The sequence below is a fragment of the Mobula birostris genome, chromosome 1 (genome assembly GCF_030028105.1).
Source record: "Mobula birostris isolate sMobBir1 chromosome 1, sMobBir1.hap1, whole genome shotgun sequence".
Lineage (NCBI taxonomy): Eukaryota > Metazoa > Chordata > Chondrichthyes > Myliobatiformes > Myliobatidae > Mobula > Mobula birostris.
In genome coordinates this window covers 171,228,023-171,248,548 of record NC_092370.1, presented here as the reverse complement: position 1 = coordinate 171,248,548, position 20,526 = coordinate 171,228,023, and the positions used below count along the sequence as shown (strand labels likewise).

Here is a 20,526-nt window from a genome sequence, read left to right as displayed (position 1 = left end):
TTTCCAAAATCCGCAGACTTTCTCTTGTTTGCCATAGGTTATGGGACCATTTCAATGATTGGGCAAGAGAAGTTGAGTGAAGTTATCGCCTTTGGTTCGAGAGTCTGATGGTTGAGTGGTAATAACTGTTCCTGAACTTGGTGGTGTAAATCCTGAGGCTCCTGTACTTTCTTCCTGATGGCAGCAGTGAGAAGAGAACATTTCCCGGGTGATGGGGCTCCCTGATGATGAATGCTGCTTTCCTGCGTGTAGATGTGATCAGTAGCGGAGAGAGCTTTACCCGTGGTGGACTGGGCCATATTCACTACTTCTTGTAGGACTTGCTATTCAAGGGCTTTGGTGTTTCCATACTAGGCTATGATGCAGCACATATAGTCTGCAGCACACAGATCTACAGAAGTTTATCACAAACTCCTTAGGAAGTGGAAGCCTTGCCGTTCTTTCTTTGTAAATGCACTTGCATGCTGGGCCCAGGACAGGTCCTCTAAAATGATAACACCAGGGAATTTAAAGTTGTTGACTTTCTCCAGTTCTTACCCTCCGATCAGAACTGGCTCAGGGACCTCTGGTTTTCTCCTCCTGAAGTCAATAATTAGGACCTTTTGGGAATCTGAAGAGGAGAAGAAGGTATTCCTAAAATTTAAGTGTGGCTCTTCAGGCTTCTATACCTCCTTAATGGTTGTAATGAGAAGAGCGCATGTCTCAGATGGTGAGGGTCCTTAATGATGAATGGTTTCTTCTTGAGACGCTACCTTTCGAAGATGTCCTCAATGGCGATGATTCTTATACCCGTGATGGGGCTGACTGAGTCTACAACCCCTGCAGCCTTATTTGATCCTGTGTACTGCAGCCTGTACAGGAGACAGTGATGCGACCAGTCACAGTGTTCTCCACAGTACAGTCAGAATGCTCTGTGATACAGGTGGAGGGATTTAAGGAGTGAATTTCCTCGCTTCTTATCTTGGCAGTTGGGCATGGCTTCCAAGATGCAGCAATTAAAATCAGAGATGCTCAAGAAGCTGTATTTGGAAAGGAACAGATATCTCTGATTCATAAGGATGAAGAAGCTTACAAGCATAAAGGGTTACTTGTCTATTCAGTTAGATCACAATTGAATTGCAAAGCAACTTCTGATTTTTGTTCATATCCTTTGATATCACTAATCCAGCAAAACCTAAGTCAATTTCAAAATTTCAATTGCCTAGTTGTTCACTAATTTTTTAAAAAATATTTATTGATGTTTGGTGAGGTCAGTATTTATTGTTAATTTCTAATTGCCTTTGAGATGGTTACAATCAGTCATTATATTAAACCACTCAGTCCTTGAGATAAAAATGCTCCCACTGTGTTAAGAAGTCAAGAATTTTAGAACTTTGATCTAGATGTGGAAGTGAATCAATCGGAAGTGGTGGAATTCCAATGTGCTGCCATCTTTGCCATTCCTAGTGGTGGAAGCCATGGATTTGGGAGATATTATTACAGACACTTGGACAGGTACATGGATAAGATAGATTTTAATGGATATGAGCCAACACTGGCCAAAGCAGGGGATCCCAACCTAGGGTGTATGGACCTCTTGCTTCATGGTATTGGTCCATGGCATAAAATGGTTGGGAACCCCTGGGATTAGCTTGGTCAGCATAGGTGAGTTGGGCCAAAGGGCCTGTTTCCATACTGTATTACTTTACCGTATGACTAAATATTGGCAAGTTGTTGCAGTATGGCTTGTGTGTGGTCTCCATCCTCAGCCACAGTATACCAATGGTGAAAGGAATAAATATTTATAGTAATGGATGTGGTGCTGTTCAAGCAGATTGCTTTACTTATGGTGTGGTAGTTTGGAGCTCTGTGGAGATAGTTTATCATAACTCTTTACAATATTGAAAGTGCTTTAGAGTTCATGGTGAGCCAATCTTAAAATACATATCTGACTTACTGCCTCAATATTTATGTGGCTGGGCCAGTAATAGGGTAATAGCTGTTGATGTGGGACCTAAGGCCTGAGAGAGTAGTAGTGAGAAGAGAGCATGGTCTGGACCGTGAGCATCCTTGATGCTGGATGCTGCTTTCTTGTGCCAGCACTTCTTGTAAATGCAAATGCAGATATTGCATGATTGATGATTTCAGCAGGTAAGATGAGGCAAGGGCCAGAATTGAACCAAGTTTTTTGAAGATGCATACAAGTGATTTTGCTGATGGCATGAATGTGTTCCAAAGCTAGTCTTGATTCAAATGTTCACTTCCCTCTTCAGTGTGTTGTATTTAGTGGATTGGTACTATCCTATCTCCCCATTGCAAGTGCTTTAGTTGTAGTGGTGGTGTATTCTTTGAATAATTGGTTGAAACTCAAAAATGCTTCATCTTTCACGTGTAATCTGATATTCAATCCTAGTGCATCAGCACATTGTTTAATCTTTCCACTCCTCCAATCTTTCTAGACTGTGTTTGAGGTTATGTATTAAATGAGCAAAACTTTCCTCCAATTAAATACCTGGAGGACCAAACTAATTATATTCAACCCAATTAAGAACTCTTTTCCATAGCCACTGACTTATTTTTCTTGCTGGCAACTGTCCAAAACTGAACAGGGCCATCCCAATCTCTTCTTTGAACCTCCTTGATTTCCCTCTTTTATGATGCTTCTTTTAAAAACTTCAGCCAGAATTAAAAAATTTGTTGTAATATTTCCTATTTGGCACAATGCTAAACGATGCTGGAAAATGTTCCTGTACATAATCTTAACATTGAAAAGCAAAGTACTGTATGTGCTGGAAATCTGAACTAGAATAGAAAATGCTGCAAATATGCAACAGATCAGACAGCAATGAGGTGAAACTATTTGAGTTTCATCCACTCCAAGTTATGCTGAGGCCTCTTTCCCTGAACTTGGCTGTTCAATATAGATTGTTGTTGAGTCCCTTCGACTCAGCAGAACTATCTAATACTTCATCTCCATTCAATTAAAATTAATCAGGGCCAACATGAAAGGAATGTGAGACATGGCTTCCAGAGATCTAAATTAAATCCTGTTTTAAAATCATCTTTACTGTGTGTCTGACACCAGAAGTAGGTCAAGGGCAAGACGGTAGTTGAGGCTCTTCCAAGTCTGGCTTACTTTTTCTCCCTTATACCCTTAGGATGCTCTCTCTTTTCCCGCACAATTATTACATGATTGTGAACTTTTAAACGCTAAGTTAGCAATTGCATCAGAGGCAAATCAGCGTACCACTTTTGATAAATATAGCCTGCCAAGGAAGAATGAAAGGAAAGAAGTCCAGTTTGGTGAGCCATTGGGGATGTGGCAAGAATGGCATGCACTAACGTGTTGATACTAATGATACTGAAAAGTTATCTTGTACAGTAATTAGTTTTACATAACTTTCTGTTCGTACCTTTTAACCATGGAAGATATTCTTTATTTTGAAAGCATAATTTACAACTGGAATTAAGCTCGCTGGAAAAATGTATGGGATTAAAACAACATGCTGGAAGTTGTCTTACAGTGGCAGCAGATTAGATATTATTAATACATATATTTAGGTGTTTAGGATATTTCTGAACATGGATTTAATTCTATTCCTCAGTTCTATAATTAGCACATTGTTTAGAGAGTGATGTGATTATTATGGCAATTGATTTGAAGATATAATTTTTGTCTAAAAGAAGAGCTATCTGTCAGCCACAGGCGAAATTATAATCTCCCCAGTTATTAATATAGATGAATGACTGACAGATTTGAAGAATTTATTATTCTATACCATCTTTGCATTTTCTGTATGATGAATCAAATTTACATTAACAGTTTTAGCTTTTTTTGTTTCCTGATGTATGCATGGCTTGTCATTTTAAAACTTCTTTTAGGAATGTTTGACATTATAGATTATCTACATTGAAACTCCATTACTCTGACATGCTGAGCACTTTGGTGCTGGAATGGTGGATTTTCTGGACTGTTAGATATTACTGCAATTAATGTACAACAGACTTTTGTTACACAGTGGTATAATAAATTCTCCAGTGACCAGTCCAGCAACCAGGGCCTCTGACATTAATTTGAGTGTGAGAAACTTCAGAATTTCCAAACGCTTGGATAGCAATTTTGTATGGAGATTTACTGTATATATTAATGTCCATATGTCTAATTCATTGCAAGATCATTTTTGGTGTCTGATGACTGCGTTTCAATAATTGTGTGTCAGAATATTTTCTTTTTTTAATCTGTTCTCAACTCTCTCTATTAGACTATAAGACATAGGAGCAGAATTGGACCATTCATACCAGTGAGTCTGCTCTGCCAGTCCATTGTGACTGATTTATTATCCCCCTCAACCCCATTCTCCTGCCTTTTCCCTGTAATCTTTACTAATCAAGAACCTATCAACTTCCACAGCTGTCTGTAGCAATGAATTCCTCTATTCTAAGGCTGTGCCCTCTGGTGCTAAACTCCACCACCATAGGAAACATCCTGTCCACATCCACTCTATCTAGATCTTTCAATATTCAATAGGCTTCAAAGAGATGCCCCCTCACCCCCAATTCTGCTAAACTCCAGTGAGTACTGGCTCAGAGCCATTAAACAATCCTCATACATTAACCCTTCCATTGTCAGAATCATTCTGGTGATGCTCCTCTGGACCCTCACTGATGCTAGTAAAACTGCTTGCCAATGCTTTATAAAGCCTCAGCATTACACCCTTGCTTTTATATTCTAGTCATCTCAAAATGAATGCTAACATTGCATTTGCTTTCCTTAAAACCAACTCAACCTGCAAGTTAACCTTTAGGTTAGCGTCTCCAGCATGAGGACTCCCAAATCCCTTTGCACCCCTGATTTCTGAATTTTCTCTCTATTTTGAAAATAGTCTGTGCTTTTGTTTCTTCTACCAAAGTGCATGACCATACACTTCCCAACACTATATTCCATCTTCCACTTCATTGCCTATTCTCCCAATCTGTCCAAGTCCTTCTGCAGACTCCCTGCTTCCTCAACACTACCTGTCCCTCCACCTATTTTCATATCATCTGCAAATTTGACCACAAAGCCATCAATTCCATCATCCAAATCATTGACATATAATTTGAAAAGAAGCAGTCCCAACACCAACCCCTGCGAAACACCAATTGTCACTGGCAGCCAACCATAAAAGGCCCCCTTTATTCCCGCTCATTGCTTCCTGTCAGTTAGCCAATCTTCTATTCATTTTAGTATCTTTCCTGTAAGACTCTTGTTTAGCAGCCTCATATAAGGCACCTTGTCAAATGCCTTCTGTAAATTCAAGTAATATTGGAAATACATCCGACGTTTCAGGCCGAGACCCTTCGTCAGGACTTCGTCTCGGCCTGAAACGTCGACTGTACCTCTTCCTAGAGATGCTGCCTGGCCTGTTGCGTTCACCAGCAACTTTGATGTGTGTTGCTTGAATTTCCAGCATCTGCAGAATTCCTGTTGTTTGGAAATACATTCTCCTGTTTGTAACCTTACAAGATCTCTCAATTTTACTTTTCTCTATTAAACTTAAGAGCCGAGAGTGTTGAGCGTTTATCAGGATCATCCTTGTTGCTTGGTCCCTCTCTAACTCCAAAGGCATTTGTACCTGATACTGTTCTTGTCAGTTTATTCTGCAGCCTATCATTTTTATGACATGCACCAGATAAAGCCTAACTCGTAAAGACGTATTGCTTTTTTATACTTGTGCACAATGCCTCTGGTCTCACTTCACCAATAATTAATATGTTCCCTAAAGTGACCACTTTTCTAGGTTTTGCGCCATCTATAAACTTTGAAACTTAAACTTGATTTGTATGTTGTATTTTTTTAAATGAAGAAGTACGAGCTCTAACCTCCGGTACACTTCCCTCTGATCTGGGAAAGTTACATTTTATCATTGCTGCCTGCTTTATAATCTTTTTGTCAAATTTATGTATGTGCTGCAATTGTTTACAGCTATCAGTTATGTTATAACATACTTTGCACATTCATATATTACAAATGCCACCATCTTCCATGTTCTGTTGTTTTATGATAGAGCTCCCTAATTTTTGTTAGGCAATGTTTGCCTTTAACAAATCATGTCTTAATTTCAGGGTTTCCTAAGTGCTATTTTTGTTCTACTTATTTTCTGCTCCTTGGACAGATAGTTCTGCAAATACAGGCTTCCCCAGGTATTGAATAATTTCTGTTTTTACAGATGTCCTTAAGCAGATTTTGTCTATGTCAGAAAATACATAAAAATCACTCTATGGAAACCATTCCTCCATAGTATTGTAATGAATATCATTAATAACACTTAACTAATAAGAAAGGAAGAATTTAGTTTTGCCATTCATAGGAATGAAGGTTTGTATGTACATCAAACTTCTGAATATAATAGTATAAGAGTTCACTTTTACCTATAGATGTCTACAGTTTGGATGTTCATAAGCTGGGGATAGCCTTTGTTAGGATCAACCAGTACATTTCTGAATGAAGATTTACCATTTACAGACATCCCACCCTGCAAAAACTCATTTCAGGGAGGTAGCACCACCATTTCACCATTTCAGAGAGGTAGCACCCCCGCCCCACGCAACCCCATATCTCCTCCCCCCCCCCGCAATGGTCGACCTCCAAGGATGTATGTAGTACTTTGTATAGTGATCTTGTCTAATTTTTAAACCAAGTTGGGTAGATGCAGAAAATGTGACATTAAAATATGTACTTATTATATATTATCATGTTTATTCTATTACAACTTTAAGCAAGTCTACAGGGAGTTTGGCCTCATCACATAGGACGTCAATAGCATAGCTCCTTAGCAACCAGCTAGCTAGTTTAAGTAAGGTTAGCTACGCTAATGAACGAATGACACCTGTTAAACTCACCTCAACATGTCTTTTACATTTTAACCCACCATGGACAATAGAAAAGTCACTGTTGCAAACAGTGCAGCGAGCAACACTGTCATTATTTTTGTGGTTGACTGGAAAGCCCGCCCACAGAGAAAACTGATAGGTCTACTTAACAGGGGTCCCCAACCTTTTTTGCACCACGGACCGGTTTAATATTGACAATATTCTTGCGGACCATCCGACGGGGGAGGGTGGTGTTAATCACAACCGGAATATAGGTGACAAGTCAACTATAAGTCACTTATAAGTGGCTAATACACTCAATTTTGTTTCTAAAAGGGTTTATCTAACGAATTTAATATTAAACACACAGCACATATTTTCCTTGCATTAATATAGTGATAAGTCAATTATAAGTCAATAGCATCATAACATTTTAAGTAATGTTTGGATATTAAACACACAACGCATATTTTCCTCGTATGAACATATAAAATCATTGCAACACCAATATCGCTGAATCAGTGGGAGCCCTGGGCTTGTTTCCCTGCAACAAGACGGTCCCATTGAGGGGTGATGGGAGACAGCAATACTCGAACGGGGTTCCTTATGTCCAGTCTATTCCGCAATTTAGTTTTCGTTGCATTCATTGCAGAAAGCCCCTCTTCGCAGAGATAAGATGTTGGAAATGGAAGCAACGTTTTCAGTGCTTCCGTGGCTATCTCAGGATATTCAGCCTTGACTTTGATCCAGAATGCCCGCAAAGATGTTATGTCAAACATACTTTTCAGCCCACCATCATTTGCAAGCTCGAGGAGTTGATCTTCTTCCCGCGCTGACATGGATGACGTGTGGGTAATGACCTGGCGTGCGTTCAAGTTCAACAGTGCGTGACAGGAAATGAGGAAAGGTGCAGCTGACTCATATCATTTCATATCGCCAAATCGTATTGTTTCCTTGCGGCCTGGTGGTTGGGAACCATTCTTAGCATGAAGAGAGACCAATCAGGATACTTGCTCTCCCTCTCAAAAAAAAATCAATTTCCGGGATATTGTATATAATTTCCGGGTATCAGGGAGCCACTATCAATATGCGGGAGACCCCCGGAACTTCCGGGAGAGGTGGGATGTCTGCATTTGTAATGTTATCACTTTATGGCAAAACTCCCATATCCAGCCCCAGTTAAGAACTTCTACTAACTCCTCCTTTTGATTTCAGTGAAAATTTTTTTGTATAGGAGCAGTTTGTTTGATTCAGTGCTGCTAGTTGCTACAGTGATTGTTTTCCAAGCTAAGTACATTCTGGACTGGGCTTGCATTACCTAGTATCAGCTTATATAGCATGATGACAAAAGGTTGTAGCTTCAATACCTTACAGTGACATAAATTGGATATTCATACTCTTGTTTCCATTTGTCTCTCCAAATATTTTGCCTTGAAGCATTTCATAGTTAAACCTGATAGAATATGGCTTAGAAGGTAGTGCTGATTTATTTAGTGCAAGCAGAGGAAGAAATGCAACCAAACCCTGCAAATTCATCCACTAAATCCTTCATTGCATATTACAAAATGACTAACAATTAATTCTAAACTCATACGCTAACTTGCTTGACTAAAGAAAACCATAATAACCAAATCTAGCACTTGAAACTAACACCAACTATTAAAAAAATCTTCAACTTGACCAAATTGTCAGTAATTAAATTTTCTGTGGCATTGGAATGGGTCTGTAGAATAGTTGTAATGAACAGATTGCTGTGTCCTTTATTCCATGATCCTGTGATGTACAGGTATCACCTCATTAATGACCATTAAGTGCAGACCATTGCTGGGGGCTGGCAGCAGCTGCTTCATATGATTAGATGCTGTGATCTCTTTATTTCCTATGTGATATCATGGAAGCTGCTGTCTCCCCTTCTCCTTTATTTTGCTGCACAGTTCTTCCCAGGCTCTGGATTTCTCTTTGGCAATAAGCTCAACATTGATCACTGGCATTTAAGGTCACTAACATGGCAGACCTCTGGCCTGAGAAGAAATGTACAGCCAAAGACAGGAGATGCAACAATTTACAACAAATCCAATGTAGTAGTGAGAGGGATTGTGGGATCTGTGCGATCTGACAGCACATGGAGCAGGCACTGCCATTCCCTAGCAAAGGCCTGCACTCACGGGGTAATTGCAAAAGTGCCAATGTTGAGTTTTGATATTTATTCATAAACTTTTGACTTTGCTTAAGATTTCATTCTAACCTTCCTTTCTATTTACTTTGTATAAACAACCTTAACTATTTAAAGTGAATTGTAAAATTGTATGACTGAAGAGTAATTTGCAATATTGTTTATAACAGGTGGAGATGATCGCCGCGTATTGTTGTGGCACGTTGATAAAGCTATTCATTCAAAAGCTAAGCCTACTCAATTGAAAGGTGAACATCTATCCAACATTTTCTGCTTGGCATTTGACAGCACAAATACCCATCTATTTTCTGGAGGTAAGAAACCATATGGGCAACATATCAATCTATCACTTAAACAATGATTTATTTGAACATTAAGCAAAATCACATGGGTTTCTAAAATATTACAATTTATGTGCACTTTAAATATGAGCTTGGTTTGCATATTAAGAAATTAAAGTTGTGGATATATAGTGTGCATTTTTGATTACTTCTAAATGTTGTGCTTAATATGTTTAAAATAATCCATGGGCTTATTTAACAAGAATAAGCCTATCTGCATTTTTCTACTAGATACAGCTTAATGAAATATTTTAAAAAAATTTTATCAATGAGGGAAGCTAACTTGTTGAACAAAACATCTGATTGCCTTGTGTACAAAATAATACGCTAACCAGACAGCACCATGAGCAAACTGTAGTTTTGAGTAAATTTTGAACAACCACTGAGTAGAAATATTGGACCTAATCCTTAACTCACTATGGTTCTACTGCAGAGCTAGCATTTGATCACATATGTATAATTGAGAACTCAAGACTAATTCCATACATGAACCACATTTCTACAGGAAATGGATTCCTCTGGTTTGCAGTATTGTGCAAAAGTCTTAGAATCATATATATCGCTAGGGTGTCTAAGACTTTTGTACAACTGTAGTAATTTTATTTATTGTACTGTATTGCAACTGCAAAAAAATAATTTCATGATGTACGTGAATGATGATAAACCTAATTCTGATATGGGTTTGTATTATGGACTGACAGTGGGAAGGGGTCTGGGTGAGGTGAATCATGGTTGGGAAAAGGGGACAGAATGAGAAGCAGCAGAGAGACATTTTGTAATGACCAGTTGTTCAGAATCAAATCATCTTCCCTGGTATCTCAGGGATGGGTATGCCTTAACTGTGCCAACCCCCATCACCCTGTCCACCTGCCCCATACCTCTCCCGCAGCACTCCACCCTCGCCATTCCCAACATCCTTTGTTCCCGCCAGATTTACAAACTCACTCTTACACATTGAGAAATACAGTATATATAGCTAGGGTACCTAAGATGTTTGCACAGTACTGTAATTTCAGATTGGTATGCAATGAATCAATGGTTGAAGCCTTTCAGTAATGGAAGTAAATTGTGCATAAATTAGCGGAGGCATTGTGTAGTACAGCATAGTTTCTTTAATCAATATTATTAGTGTAATGTGTGATAGACTTGTTAACTTTGTGCAAACTTGGCAATGAAACTGAAAATGTTTGTCAAGCAATTATTTTAATGTAGTCTTTCCTTTTTCTGAATTTATTGCCTTTATTAGATAAGTTTCTTAAAACAAAATACTTTAACATTTTTAAGAAGTTAAAAATGCACACCTGACAAGCTCAGTTTGAACGCCTTTGAACCTCAGTTTGAAGGTTGGAGGCTACCCAGACGGAATATGAAGTGTTGCTCCTCCAGTCTGAGAGTGGCCTCATTATGGCAGTAGAGGAGGCCGTGAACTAGCATGTCAAAATGGGTGTGAGGGTTAGAATTAAAATGGTTGGTCATGGGGAAATATTTCTTGCTGTGGATGGATTGAAGGTACTTGACAAAGTGGTCCCCCGGTCTTACGTCAGGTCTCACCGATATGGGGGAGGCTGCATCGGAAGTACCAGGTACAATAGATGACCCCAACAGATTTGCAGGTGAGGTGTTTCCTCATCTGGAAGGACTGTTTGAGGCCCTGAATGGTGGATAGCACTTCTTTTGATTGCGGGGTTAATTGCCAAGATAGAGATTAGTGGGGAGGGACGAATGAACAAGGTACTCATGGGGAGAGCAATCATTGCAGAGAGTGGGAGGGAGGTAAAGATCTGCTTGGTAGTAGGATCCCACTGAAGATAGACAATGTGGAGAATGATGTGCTAGATGAGGAGGCACATGGATGTTTGGAAAATGGAAGAGATGCGGGTGAGGGCAGTGTCAGTGGTGGAGGAAGGGAGCCTTGTTCTTTGAAGAGGAAGGACATCTCTGATGTTCTGGAAAGGAAAGCCTCATCCTTAGAACAGATGCAACAGTGAAAAAGGAACTGAGAAAAGGGAATGGCATTTTTTTTACTGGTGACAGGGTGAGAAAAAGTATGTTCAAGATAGCTGTGAGAGTTGGTAGGTTTGTAAAAGATATTAGTATACCATTTCTGAAACCGCTCTCACTTTTCTCAATCAATCTCTGTCTCTCTGTCTCTATCTCTCTTCCCCCCCCCCCCCCAGATCTCTGGGGACAAACTGTAGTTTGTCTGTGCCAATGTTCTGATTGGATTATATGTAGAGTCATTATCATGTGACTGCATGACACTTTACATAACATTACACGTTAAAAAACTTGAATGGCTTTGTCTAGATCTTCATTTCTTGGAAAGATTTGGGCACTTGATTGTTGTTTATGAAACTTTTTGAGGAAACTGTCTGGTATGGAGGGGCTATTGCACAGGACCAAAAGAAGCTGCAGAAGGTTGTAAATCTAGTCAGCTCCATCTTGGACACTAGCCGACAAAGTACCCAGGACATCTTTAGGAAGCGGTGTCTCAGAAAGGCAGCGTCCATTATTAAAGACTTCCAGCACCCAGGGCATGCACTTTTCTCACTGTTACCATCAGGTAGGAGATACAGAAGCCTAAAAGCACATACTCAGTGATTCAGGAACAGCTTCTTCCCCTCTGCCATCCGATTCCTAAATAGACTTTGAAGCTTTGGGAGATTTCCTGGTGGTGGCTGATGGAGTAACAGCAATGTGCTGTTGCTCCAACTTTAATTATCTTACTATTTCCAACCTGCCTTGAAACTTCTTTTTTAAGTGATATTCTCTCATTATGGCTACAAGGGGTGCCAGAGGTAAAAAGGATGATCTCCCTGCTTCTTTGGATTCTATAATGGATTTACTATAAAGTCATACACGAGGAGCCTCTAAGAAGTTTCAACAATTCAGCTCTGAACTTAAACAAAATATGGTAAATTGGATTCTATTCAACAAACTCTTAATGAACATGATAAACGTATAAAAAATAATGAAGCAATTTTGTCGTCTCTGGAAATGGAAGTGGATGAATTGCAAAAGCTTTGTGAAAAGCAATCGAAGTCTGACGAAAACTTAAGACAGAAGATTATCAACCTAGAAAATAGAAGTAGAAGAAACAACCTACGGGTTCTGGGTCTCGAAGAATTAATCGAAGGTAATCATCCTGTGGAATTTTTGCAAACTTCTTGCAAGAATTATTTCTGGAAATTTTGGCGTCTTTGCCCATGATTGATCGAGTTCACAGGTCTCCTTTGTTCAGACCTCCTGAGAAAGATAGACCAAGATCAGTATTAATCTGTTTTCATGAATTTAAAACAAAGGAACTGTTAATTCGCGAATCTCATTGAAGAGGCATGATTGACTATAATCGTTGTAAGATTAGAATTGTCGAAGATTACTCACCTGAGGTTATGCAGGAATGTGCTAAATTCAAAGAAGTTATGTCCGAGCTTTTTAACAAGGGTTTCAAGCCTTCCCTTTGCTACCCAGCTCGACTCAGAATCACACTTAAAAATGGTTCTTTCGAATGGTTTCGTTTGACTGTTGAAGCACAAAGGTTTTTAAAATCCGAAGGCTAGCTGATTAGTTTGTCCTTGCATGAAGACACAAGATTAAATGAGAAAATTTTAATTCGCAAATCCCGTCGAAGGGGCATGATTGGTTATAGGGTGGAATATTAAGATTCTCGAAGATTATTGGCTTGAGGTTACGCAGGAACATGCTAAGTTTAAACAAGCTTTGTTGGAATTTTTTTAGCAAGGGTTTTAACCCATCCCTTGGCTACCCAGTTTGACTGAGAATCTCATTAAAGATGGATCCTTCAAATGGTTTTGTTTGAATGCTGAAGCACAAAGATTTTTAAAATTTTAAGGCTAACTGCTTAGTCTGTTTTTTCATGAAGATATAAGATTAAATGTTTAATGTCTTTCTTTATGAATAATTGTATCTTTTACTTTTGGTAAACCTTTGTAACCAATTTCTTTCTGTATTTTTAATACCGTATTTTTGATATACGAGAATTGAATTTCTTGTTTGGATACTGTTTAGTCTAGGTTGGAATATAAATAACTTGGAAACTAATTGGAGTGATCAACAGGTTTTTTGGGGGGTTGTCCATAGTTATAGATGCTGATTTTCTATTGGTTGGTCTTTCTTTGGGAGGTGGGCGGCGGTATGGTTTTTTTTCTCAGAAGCTGTTTTCGAATTTTTAGCCAACTTGTTGCTTGGTTACCATTTCTCAAGGTTTATGGGTTGGTTTTAACTTACATTTTAACCCTTCCTTTAAATAATATTAAAAATGGACCAAACTATTAATTTACTCAGTTTTAACATGAAAGGGTTAAATCACCCTGTTAAATGTAATAAGATTTTTGCGTGTATTAGGAAATTTAAGGTCTCTATTATTTTCTTACAAGAAGCTCACATACGCAAATGTGATAATGTACGTTTTTTTAGCCATTGGAACGGACTTTGTTTTCATTCTTCTTTTCAGGCCAAATCTAGAGGAATTTCGATTCTTGTAGATAATACACTTTCCTTTGTCCAACATAAAGTAATGTCTGATACTAATGGACATTTTGTTATAGTTTCAGGAAAACTAGATAATAAATTAGTAGTATTTGCCAATGTGTTTGCCCCAAATGTAGATGATCCAGGATTCTTTGAGCGTTTTTTTTTGTTTGTTTTTACCAGATCTGAGTCTTTATTCTTTGGTGATGGGAGGAGATTTTAACTGTTGGCTAGACCCAATTTTAGACTGATCATCTTCTAAACCAGCGTCTCTTAATAAATCAGCTTTTTTTATTCAATCTTTTTTTATTGAAGTGTGGTATTGTTGGTGTTTGCTGTTTTTTACATCCTTTAAATAGGGAGTACTTGTTTTTTTTCTTCCCATGTTCATCATACATATTCCAGGATTGATTTTTTTTTTAATTGATAGTCAAATGATTTCATCAGTTCATTCCTGTGAATATAAAGAGATTGCTGTTTCAGATCATGCTTCTATATTTCTATCTTTAAATCTCCCTGGTCTTCCTCAAACAAACAGATTTTGGCATTTTAATACAACTTTGTTATCTGATAAGGAATTTTTAAAATTTCTAGAGAGGCATATTATTTTGTTTTTTGAAGAGAATAAAAAGGAAGAGACTTCTAATCTTATTGTATGGGATACTTTCAAGGCCTATATTAGAGGACAAATTATCTCTTGTACTGCAAGTGTTAAGAATAAAGCTAATAAAGAATTGAATTAGCCAATCAATTGAAACAATGAGATCAAAAATGTGCTATAGCTCCAGATCCTGTTTTATATAAAAGACGTGTTGAAGTTAAAACTAAATATGATCTTTTGTTAACATACCCAATTGAAACTCGACTTCTTAAAGATAAAACTCAATTTTACATTTACGGAGATAAATCAGGCAAAGTATTGGCCAACCAATTAAAAATTAATGTAGTTAAACGACAAATTAAAGAAATTTGCAAAACTAATGGTGATAGGACAACTGATCACTCTGAAATAAATGATACCTTTAGAGGATTCTATTCTAAACGTTATAGTTCTGATTCCCCTAAAGATAATACTGTAATGAATAATTTTCTAGATCAATTAAATGTCACTGCACTTTCTGCAGATAATTGCAAACAGATGGATCAACCCATTTTTTATGAGGAAATCGCTATATGTTCATTGCACTTGAGGAAGGCTCCGGGTCCAGATAGATTTTCTGGAGAATTTTATAAGGCTTTTTCCTCATTGATTATACCGCAATTACACTTAGTCTTTTTGGATTCTTTCAAATTGGGTAGTTTGCCTCAATCTTTCTATGAAACTTCTATCTCGCTTATCCTAAAAAAGAACAAGGACCCAATTGAATGCTCTTCATATAGGCCAATCTCATTACTCAATGTTGATACTAAAATCCTTTCTAAAGTTGTGGCTCGTAGGATTGAAAATATTTTACCTTCTATTATTTCTGATGATCAGACTGGATTTATTAAAAATCAACATTCCCATTTTAATATACACCATGTATTAAATGTTACTTACTCTCCTTGTCAGGAGATATCGGAATGTGTGATATCCTTAGATGCTGAGAAGGCGTTCGATCAGGTTGAATGGAATTATTTATTTAAAACCTTAGAAAAATCTAATTTTGGACCAGATTTTATTCAGTGGATTAAATTACTTTATATATCTCCTTCTGCTCGGGTTCTTACTAATTTTCAAAATTCCAAACCATTTAAACTTCACCGCGGAACTTGACAAGGCTGTCCATTGAGTCCTTTGCTTTTTGATCTAGCTTTAGAACCCCTTGCCATTGCTTTTCGAGAATCTAATGATATTGGTATTTTAAGGAGAGGTATTACTCACAAAATCTCGCAGTGGATCTTAGGACCCAGCAGAACCCTGGACCTTATTTAACCTGTCTCAGTGTGACAGACATTAGGACCCCGCGGTGGAATTCTGAGTCCGCAGTGTTTATGCTCAGGAAAATAATCACGATCGCGATTTAAAATAAAGCGGAAATAATAAAGCGATCGGAAAGAGTTGAAACGCCATCAGTCATTGGAAAAGCATTAGGCTACAGTCGGTCAACAGTTGGAACAATTTTAAAGGATAAAGTGAGAAAGGCCCTGCCCCGATGAAAGCTACAATTATTACTAAGGTTTAATTATTGGGTTTTGGGGTTTTGGTCTTTGATCCTCTACATCAACCTGGCACGGATGGAGAGCGTGCTCGGGAGCGGTCTGTCACTGGATCAAACTAGGGAATTTCCGTACCCGAGCTCGGCGCTGAGACATATGTTTCTTAAGTGTTATATATGCATAGAAAGGTAAAATATATACTATATACTAAGACAAATGTTTGACTAACTGACGCTAAATAATACCGGATGTACCTGTTCTGACTTACTTAGTAAGAGAACTTCTGGTTTTTTTTCGATCCCAATCCAGGATAACGTATACACATCCTCCCATATACTTTAAATCATCTCTAGATTACGTATAATTCCTAATACAATGTAAATGCTATGTAAAATAGTTGTTATACTGCATTGTTTAGGGGATAATGACAAGAAAAAAAGTCTGTACGTGTTCGAACAACAAATGCTGGAAGAGCAGTTCTGGGTTTTCTCGATTCGCGGTTGGTTGAATTCACGCATGCGGAACTTGCGAATAGGGAGGGCCGACTGTATTATATTAATCATGTAGACTGTCTAGTATGGGTTTCTTTAGAAGCTAACTCTGTTAATAAATTTTCTATTATTTCTCTCTTGGATCCTCACTTCCTTTATTTGTAAATAAACTAACTGATAATTTAATAGTTAAGCATACTCTGAGGATCTGGAATCAATTTAGAAAACATTTTGGCTTATTGAGATTTTCCCTTTCAAGTCTCACTTATTCTAATTTTTTTTTAAAGCCCTCCATGACTGATTTAGTTTTTAAAGATTGGGACAGGTTGGGTATTAAATGTTTTTGGGATCTGTTTGTTGGAGGAAATCTTTTTTCACCTGAGCAATTGTCAGCTAAATATAGCTTACCCAAAACTCACTTTTTTAGATATCTACAAATCAGAGACTTTCTAAGATCTCAATTATGCACATTTCCTATAAGAACTTACTAGATGTAATTTTAATTTGACACCTTTTCATAATGGTTCAATATCTAATATTTATGGTACATTACTGGAGATGAGGAATGTTCCTTTAAACAAAATTAAGAATCTCTGGGAACAAGATTTACAGACATCAATATCTGAGGAAACTTGGAATGAAATTTTTAAACTGGTTAATACTTCATCGCTATGTGCTCGCCATTCCCTCATACAATTTAAGGTGGTACATAGAGTCCATATGACTAAAGATAAGCTATCCCATTTTTATTGGGATATATCTCCCTACTGTGACAGATGGAGAAGCTTCATTAATTCATATGTTTTGGACTTGTCCAAGTCTTGAAAAATATTGGAAGGAAGTTTTTCTTTTCTTTTCAAAGTCAATTTTAAGCCTAATCCTCTGATGGCCTTATTCGGTATTGTTGCAGGACAAGATATCAAGTTGAAGACATCTGATTTACATATTTTGGCCTTTAGCTCTCTTACAGCTAGGAGGACGCTTTTGTTTAAATGGAAAGATGTTTTTCCTCCTACTCATGCTCAATGGTTATGCGACGTTATGTCATGCTTAGATTTAGAGAAGATTCATTGTTCAAATTCTGAATCTCGTCAAGACTTTCAAATGTTGTGGGGACCTTTTCTGAATTATTTTCAAAACCTTCAATTCGTTGTTTAAATTCAGATGTTGGCTATTATTAATTTTTATTATATGAGAAGGTATTTTTTCTTCCTTAATAAACAGCTTCGGTCTTGGTAGGGGTTAGACTTTTTTTTGTAATAAGTTGGTATATTTCAATATAACTATTGATTAACTTACATGAATACAGGGTAATGAGATTGTTATTATGAATAGATATAATGTAATTAGTAGTTTTTAAAATCTTTTTTGACCTTTTATAAATACTTTCTTGTACTCTGTATTCTTCTATGTGGAAACTAATAAAAATATTGGAAAAGAAGCTTTGGACACTACCTCACTCTTTTAATATACAGTATTTCTGTCTTTGCACATTTTTAAAATTATCTATTCAATATACATAATTGATTTATTTATTGTTTTATTTATTACTATTATTTTTTTCTCTCTGCTAGATTATGTATTGCATTGAACTGCTGCTGCTAAGTTCACAAATTTCACATCACATGCCAGTGATAATAAACCTGATTCTGATTCTGAAAAACCTAGAGTTTAAAAAAGAGAAAGTTCTCACAGTGATATTGATATCTAATTGTTATGTAGTTGAACATCTGGAATACAGCTAAAACCACAAACCAGAAATTGCATTTGTAGCTTATTGTTGCATAAATAGAATCTCTGTACTACCACTTAACTTTATAAGGCAATATGATTATTTTAATTACTTTAGATAATTAGTGTGCAGTAATTCATTTGTATTACAACATGGTATTTTATTGTGAAGGTAAATATCATTTTCTGTTGTGCCTATGTTAGTGTCTCCAGAGCTGATCCTGAGATTTGGACAATTTTGTTGACAATGCCAATGTGCAATATGGTTAACAGCAATTTTTAGAGATGTTTTGAAGGCTAATTGTTTTCAATTTCCCTTAATAGGAAATGATGAGCAAGTGATTGTTCATGATGTTGAAAGGTAAGTCAAAGAGAAATGCTGACTAATATTTATAACTTGGCAGAGGTTTTTATTGAAGGGCTGAATGCAAGAAGAAATCATGCAATTCACAGAAGTTATTAGAACAGTTCTCAGTTTTGAATGCACTATAGGTGTTGTTCACTGTTTGTATTACACTGTTTAAAGAAAGGTCTTTCAGTTTGGCAGCAGTAATATTGGGTATGGCATTTTTGCATGTCTTATTTGGAATGTTATCTGAACATGAAAGCCTTCGATAAATTTTTGTATTTACTGGTTTGAAATTTATTTAATAAAGGTCTTCATTTTGGCTAGTTCCATGACATTCTGAATTTTGTACATGGTGTGATGTCAAGGTCTTGATTCATCAAACTACTCTTCATGAGAGGGAGCTAATACAAGGCATATATTTTCATTCTTGTGAATGTAGGAACTGGGACATAATGCTGGAGGAAACTGTGTGTGTATCGCAGGGGTCTGGAAGATGAGAGAGAGAAGCAATTGTCATTGAATGGAGTTGTAATTGAGGGCAATGATTTTGAAAATGGGGAATCAATGAAAGGAAGCAAGTGCAGAATAATGTTTTCCCCAGATGCAGCTATTCAAATTGAGAACTGGTATAAAGCATAAATAGAACCTGCTTTGCATTAATTATGAAGATCTTGTATATTATTGCATTGATCCTGGGAAGCTGCTGGTGTCTAAAAGTAGGTTTCAGTGGTATCAAGAATGAGCTGAATGATACGCTGGAGGTTTAAGTAGACACTTCTAATGATAATAACGTGAAATTTGATATTGAAGTGGAAATCTGACAGGAGTTTGTGTCTTTCAGTTTGGTCTGAGCAATTGACCCCAGTGATTGGTTGAATAAGGGCAAGTGTACTTGGTTTTCTATGAAAGCTTGAGCCGTGCCTTTTTTTTTGCAGGAGAAAGCAATGGTGGAAAACTGGGTTTGAAATACTAAACTTAGATTGCAATAACAAGCAGTATTATTTGTGTACTCATTACCTGACAACTTTAAGTGAATGTGTTATCCAACCTGATTTGTCCAGTGAACACTGAATGTTCTTTTGAAAATTCAGATTGTACATGGTGGTTAATGTTACAGCAGTAATGCATAACCTGTGCAGCAGATAATTGTACTGCAACAATATTTATGCTTTGATGTGGCAATTCATCTTGGTGTACTTAGAACATTGTCAAGCAAGACTTGATGCTGGGATACAAGAAGATAGTAAGATGGAGGATGGAAAGGCAGGTTATAGTGCATCTTAAAGGGGAAAGGGAGTCAAGGAAAGTATACCAGATAAGCAAAGTTGAGTAATGGAATTATTTAAATTTGAGAATATTAGGCCATTTTTAATGGAACATGGATATTTCAAGGTGTACAGAGTTTGAGGGAAATTAAAATGGCCACAAGGGATTTGAAAATTGATAATTTTAAATATCAAGACATAAATTAGTCTTCATCAGTAAACATATTAATTTGAAAGCAGAAAGATGTGAATTAACACTGGAACAGCAGAATTTTGAATAAGAGATTGGGGTGAGGAAAACAAATTGGCAGTGTCCATATGCCTAATTCATTACAATATAGTAACTGGTTATATCTAGAGGTTGCATGCTCATGGATGAAAGATTTAGCCGCAGATAGCTGGTGCAGGTACTGAGTCAAGTGATATTACAAGGGTGGAAATCAGAAATCTTAGTGATGAGGATATCTTAAGGATATGGTGAGAAGGGAGGTGTATGGGGTTGAGTGGGATCTGGGATCTGGGATCAGCCATGGTGAAATGGCAGAGCAGGCTCAATGGCTTAATTCTGCTCCTATGTCTTTACAGTCTTATGGACATCTCGCTTCAATTAAATACACCATGACAAGTCTGCTTCCAGAATACCAGATTCAGGTCTGGTCTTCCTATTGTGAACGACCAGTTGCTACAAAGGTTCGCAGTCTGCAGCTCCTCTTGA

At 37.3% G+C, this 20,526-nt stretch overlaps 1 protein-coding gene across 1 annotated transcript in view; it reads left to right on the top strand.

Annotated features, from left to right (window-relative positions):
• Nucleotides 1–20,526, top strand: part of dcaf5 (ddb1 and cul4 associated factor 5) — a 72,904-nt gene that overhangs the window by 2,591 nt on the left and 49,787 nt on the right. The window contains exons 2-3 of the mRNA XM_072266061.1: nucleotides 9,175–9,318; nucleotides 18,522–18,558. Of these exons, the coding sequence (XP_072122162.1) occupies nucleotides 9,175–9,318; nucleotides 18,522–18,558 (181 nt within the window). The remainder of the gene's footprint in view (nucleotides 1–9,174; nucleotides 9,319–18,521; nucleotides 18,559–20,526) is intronic.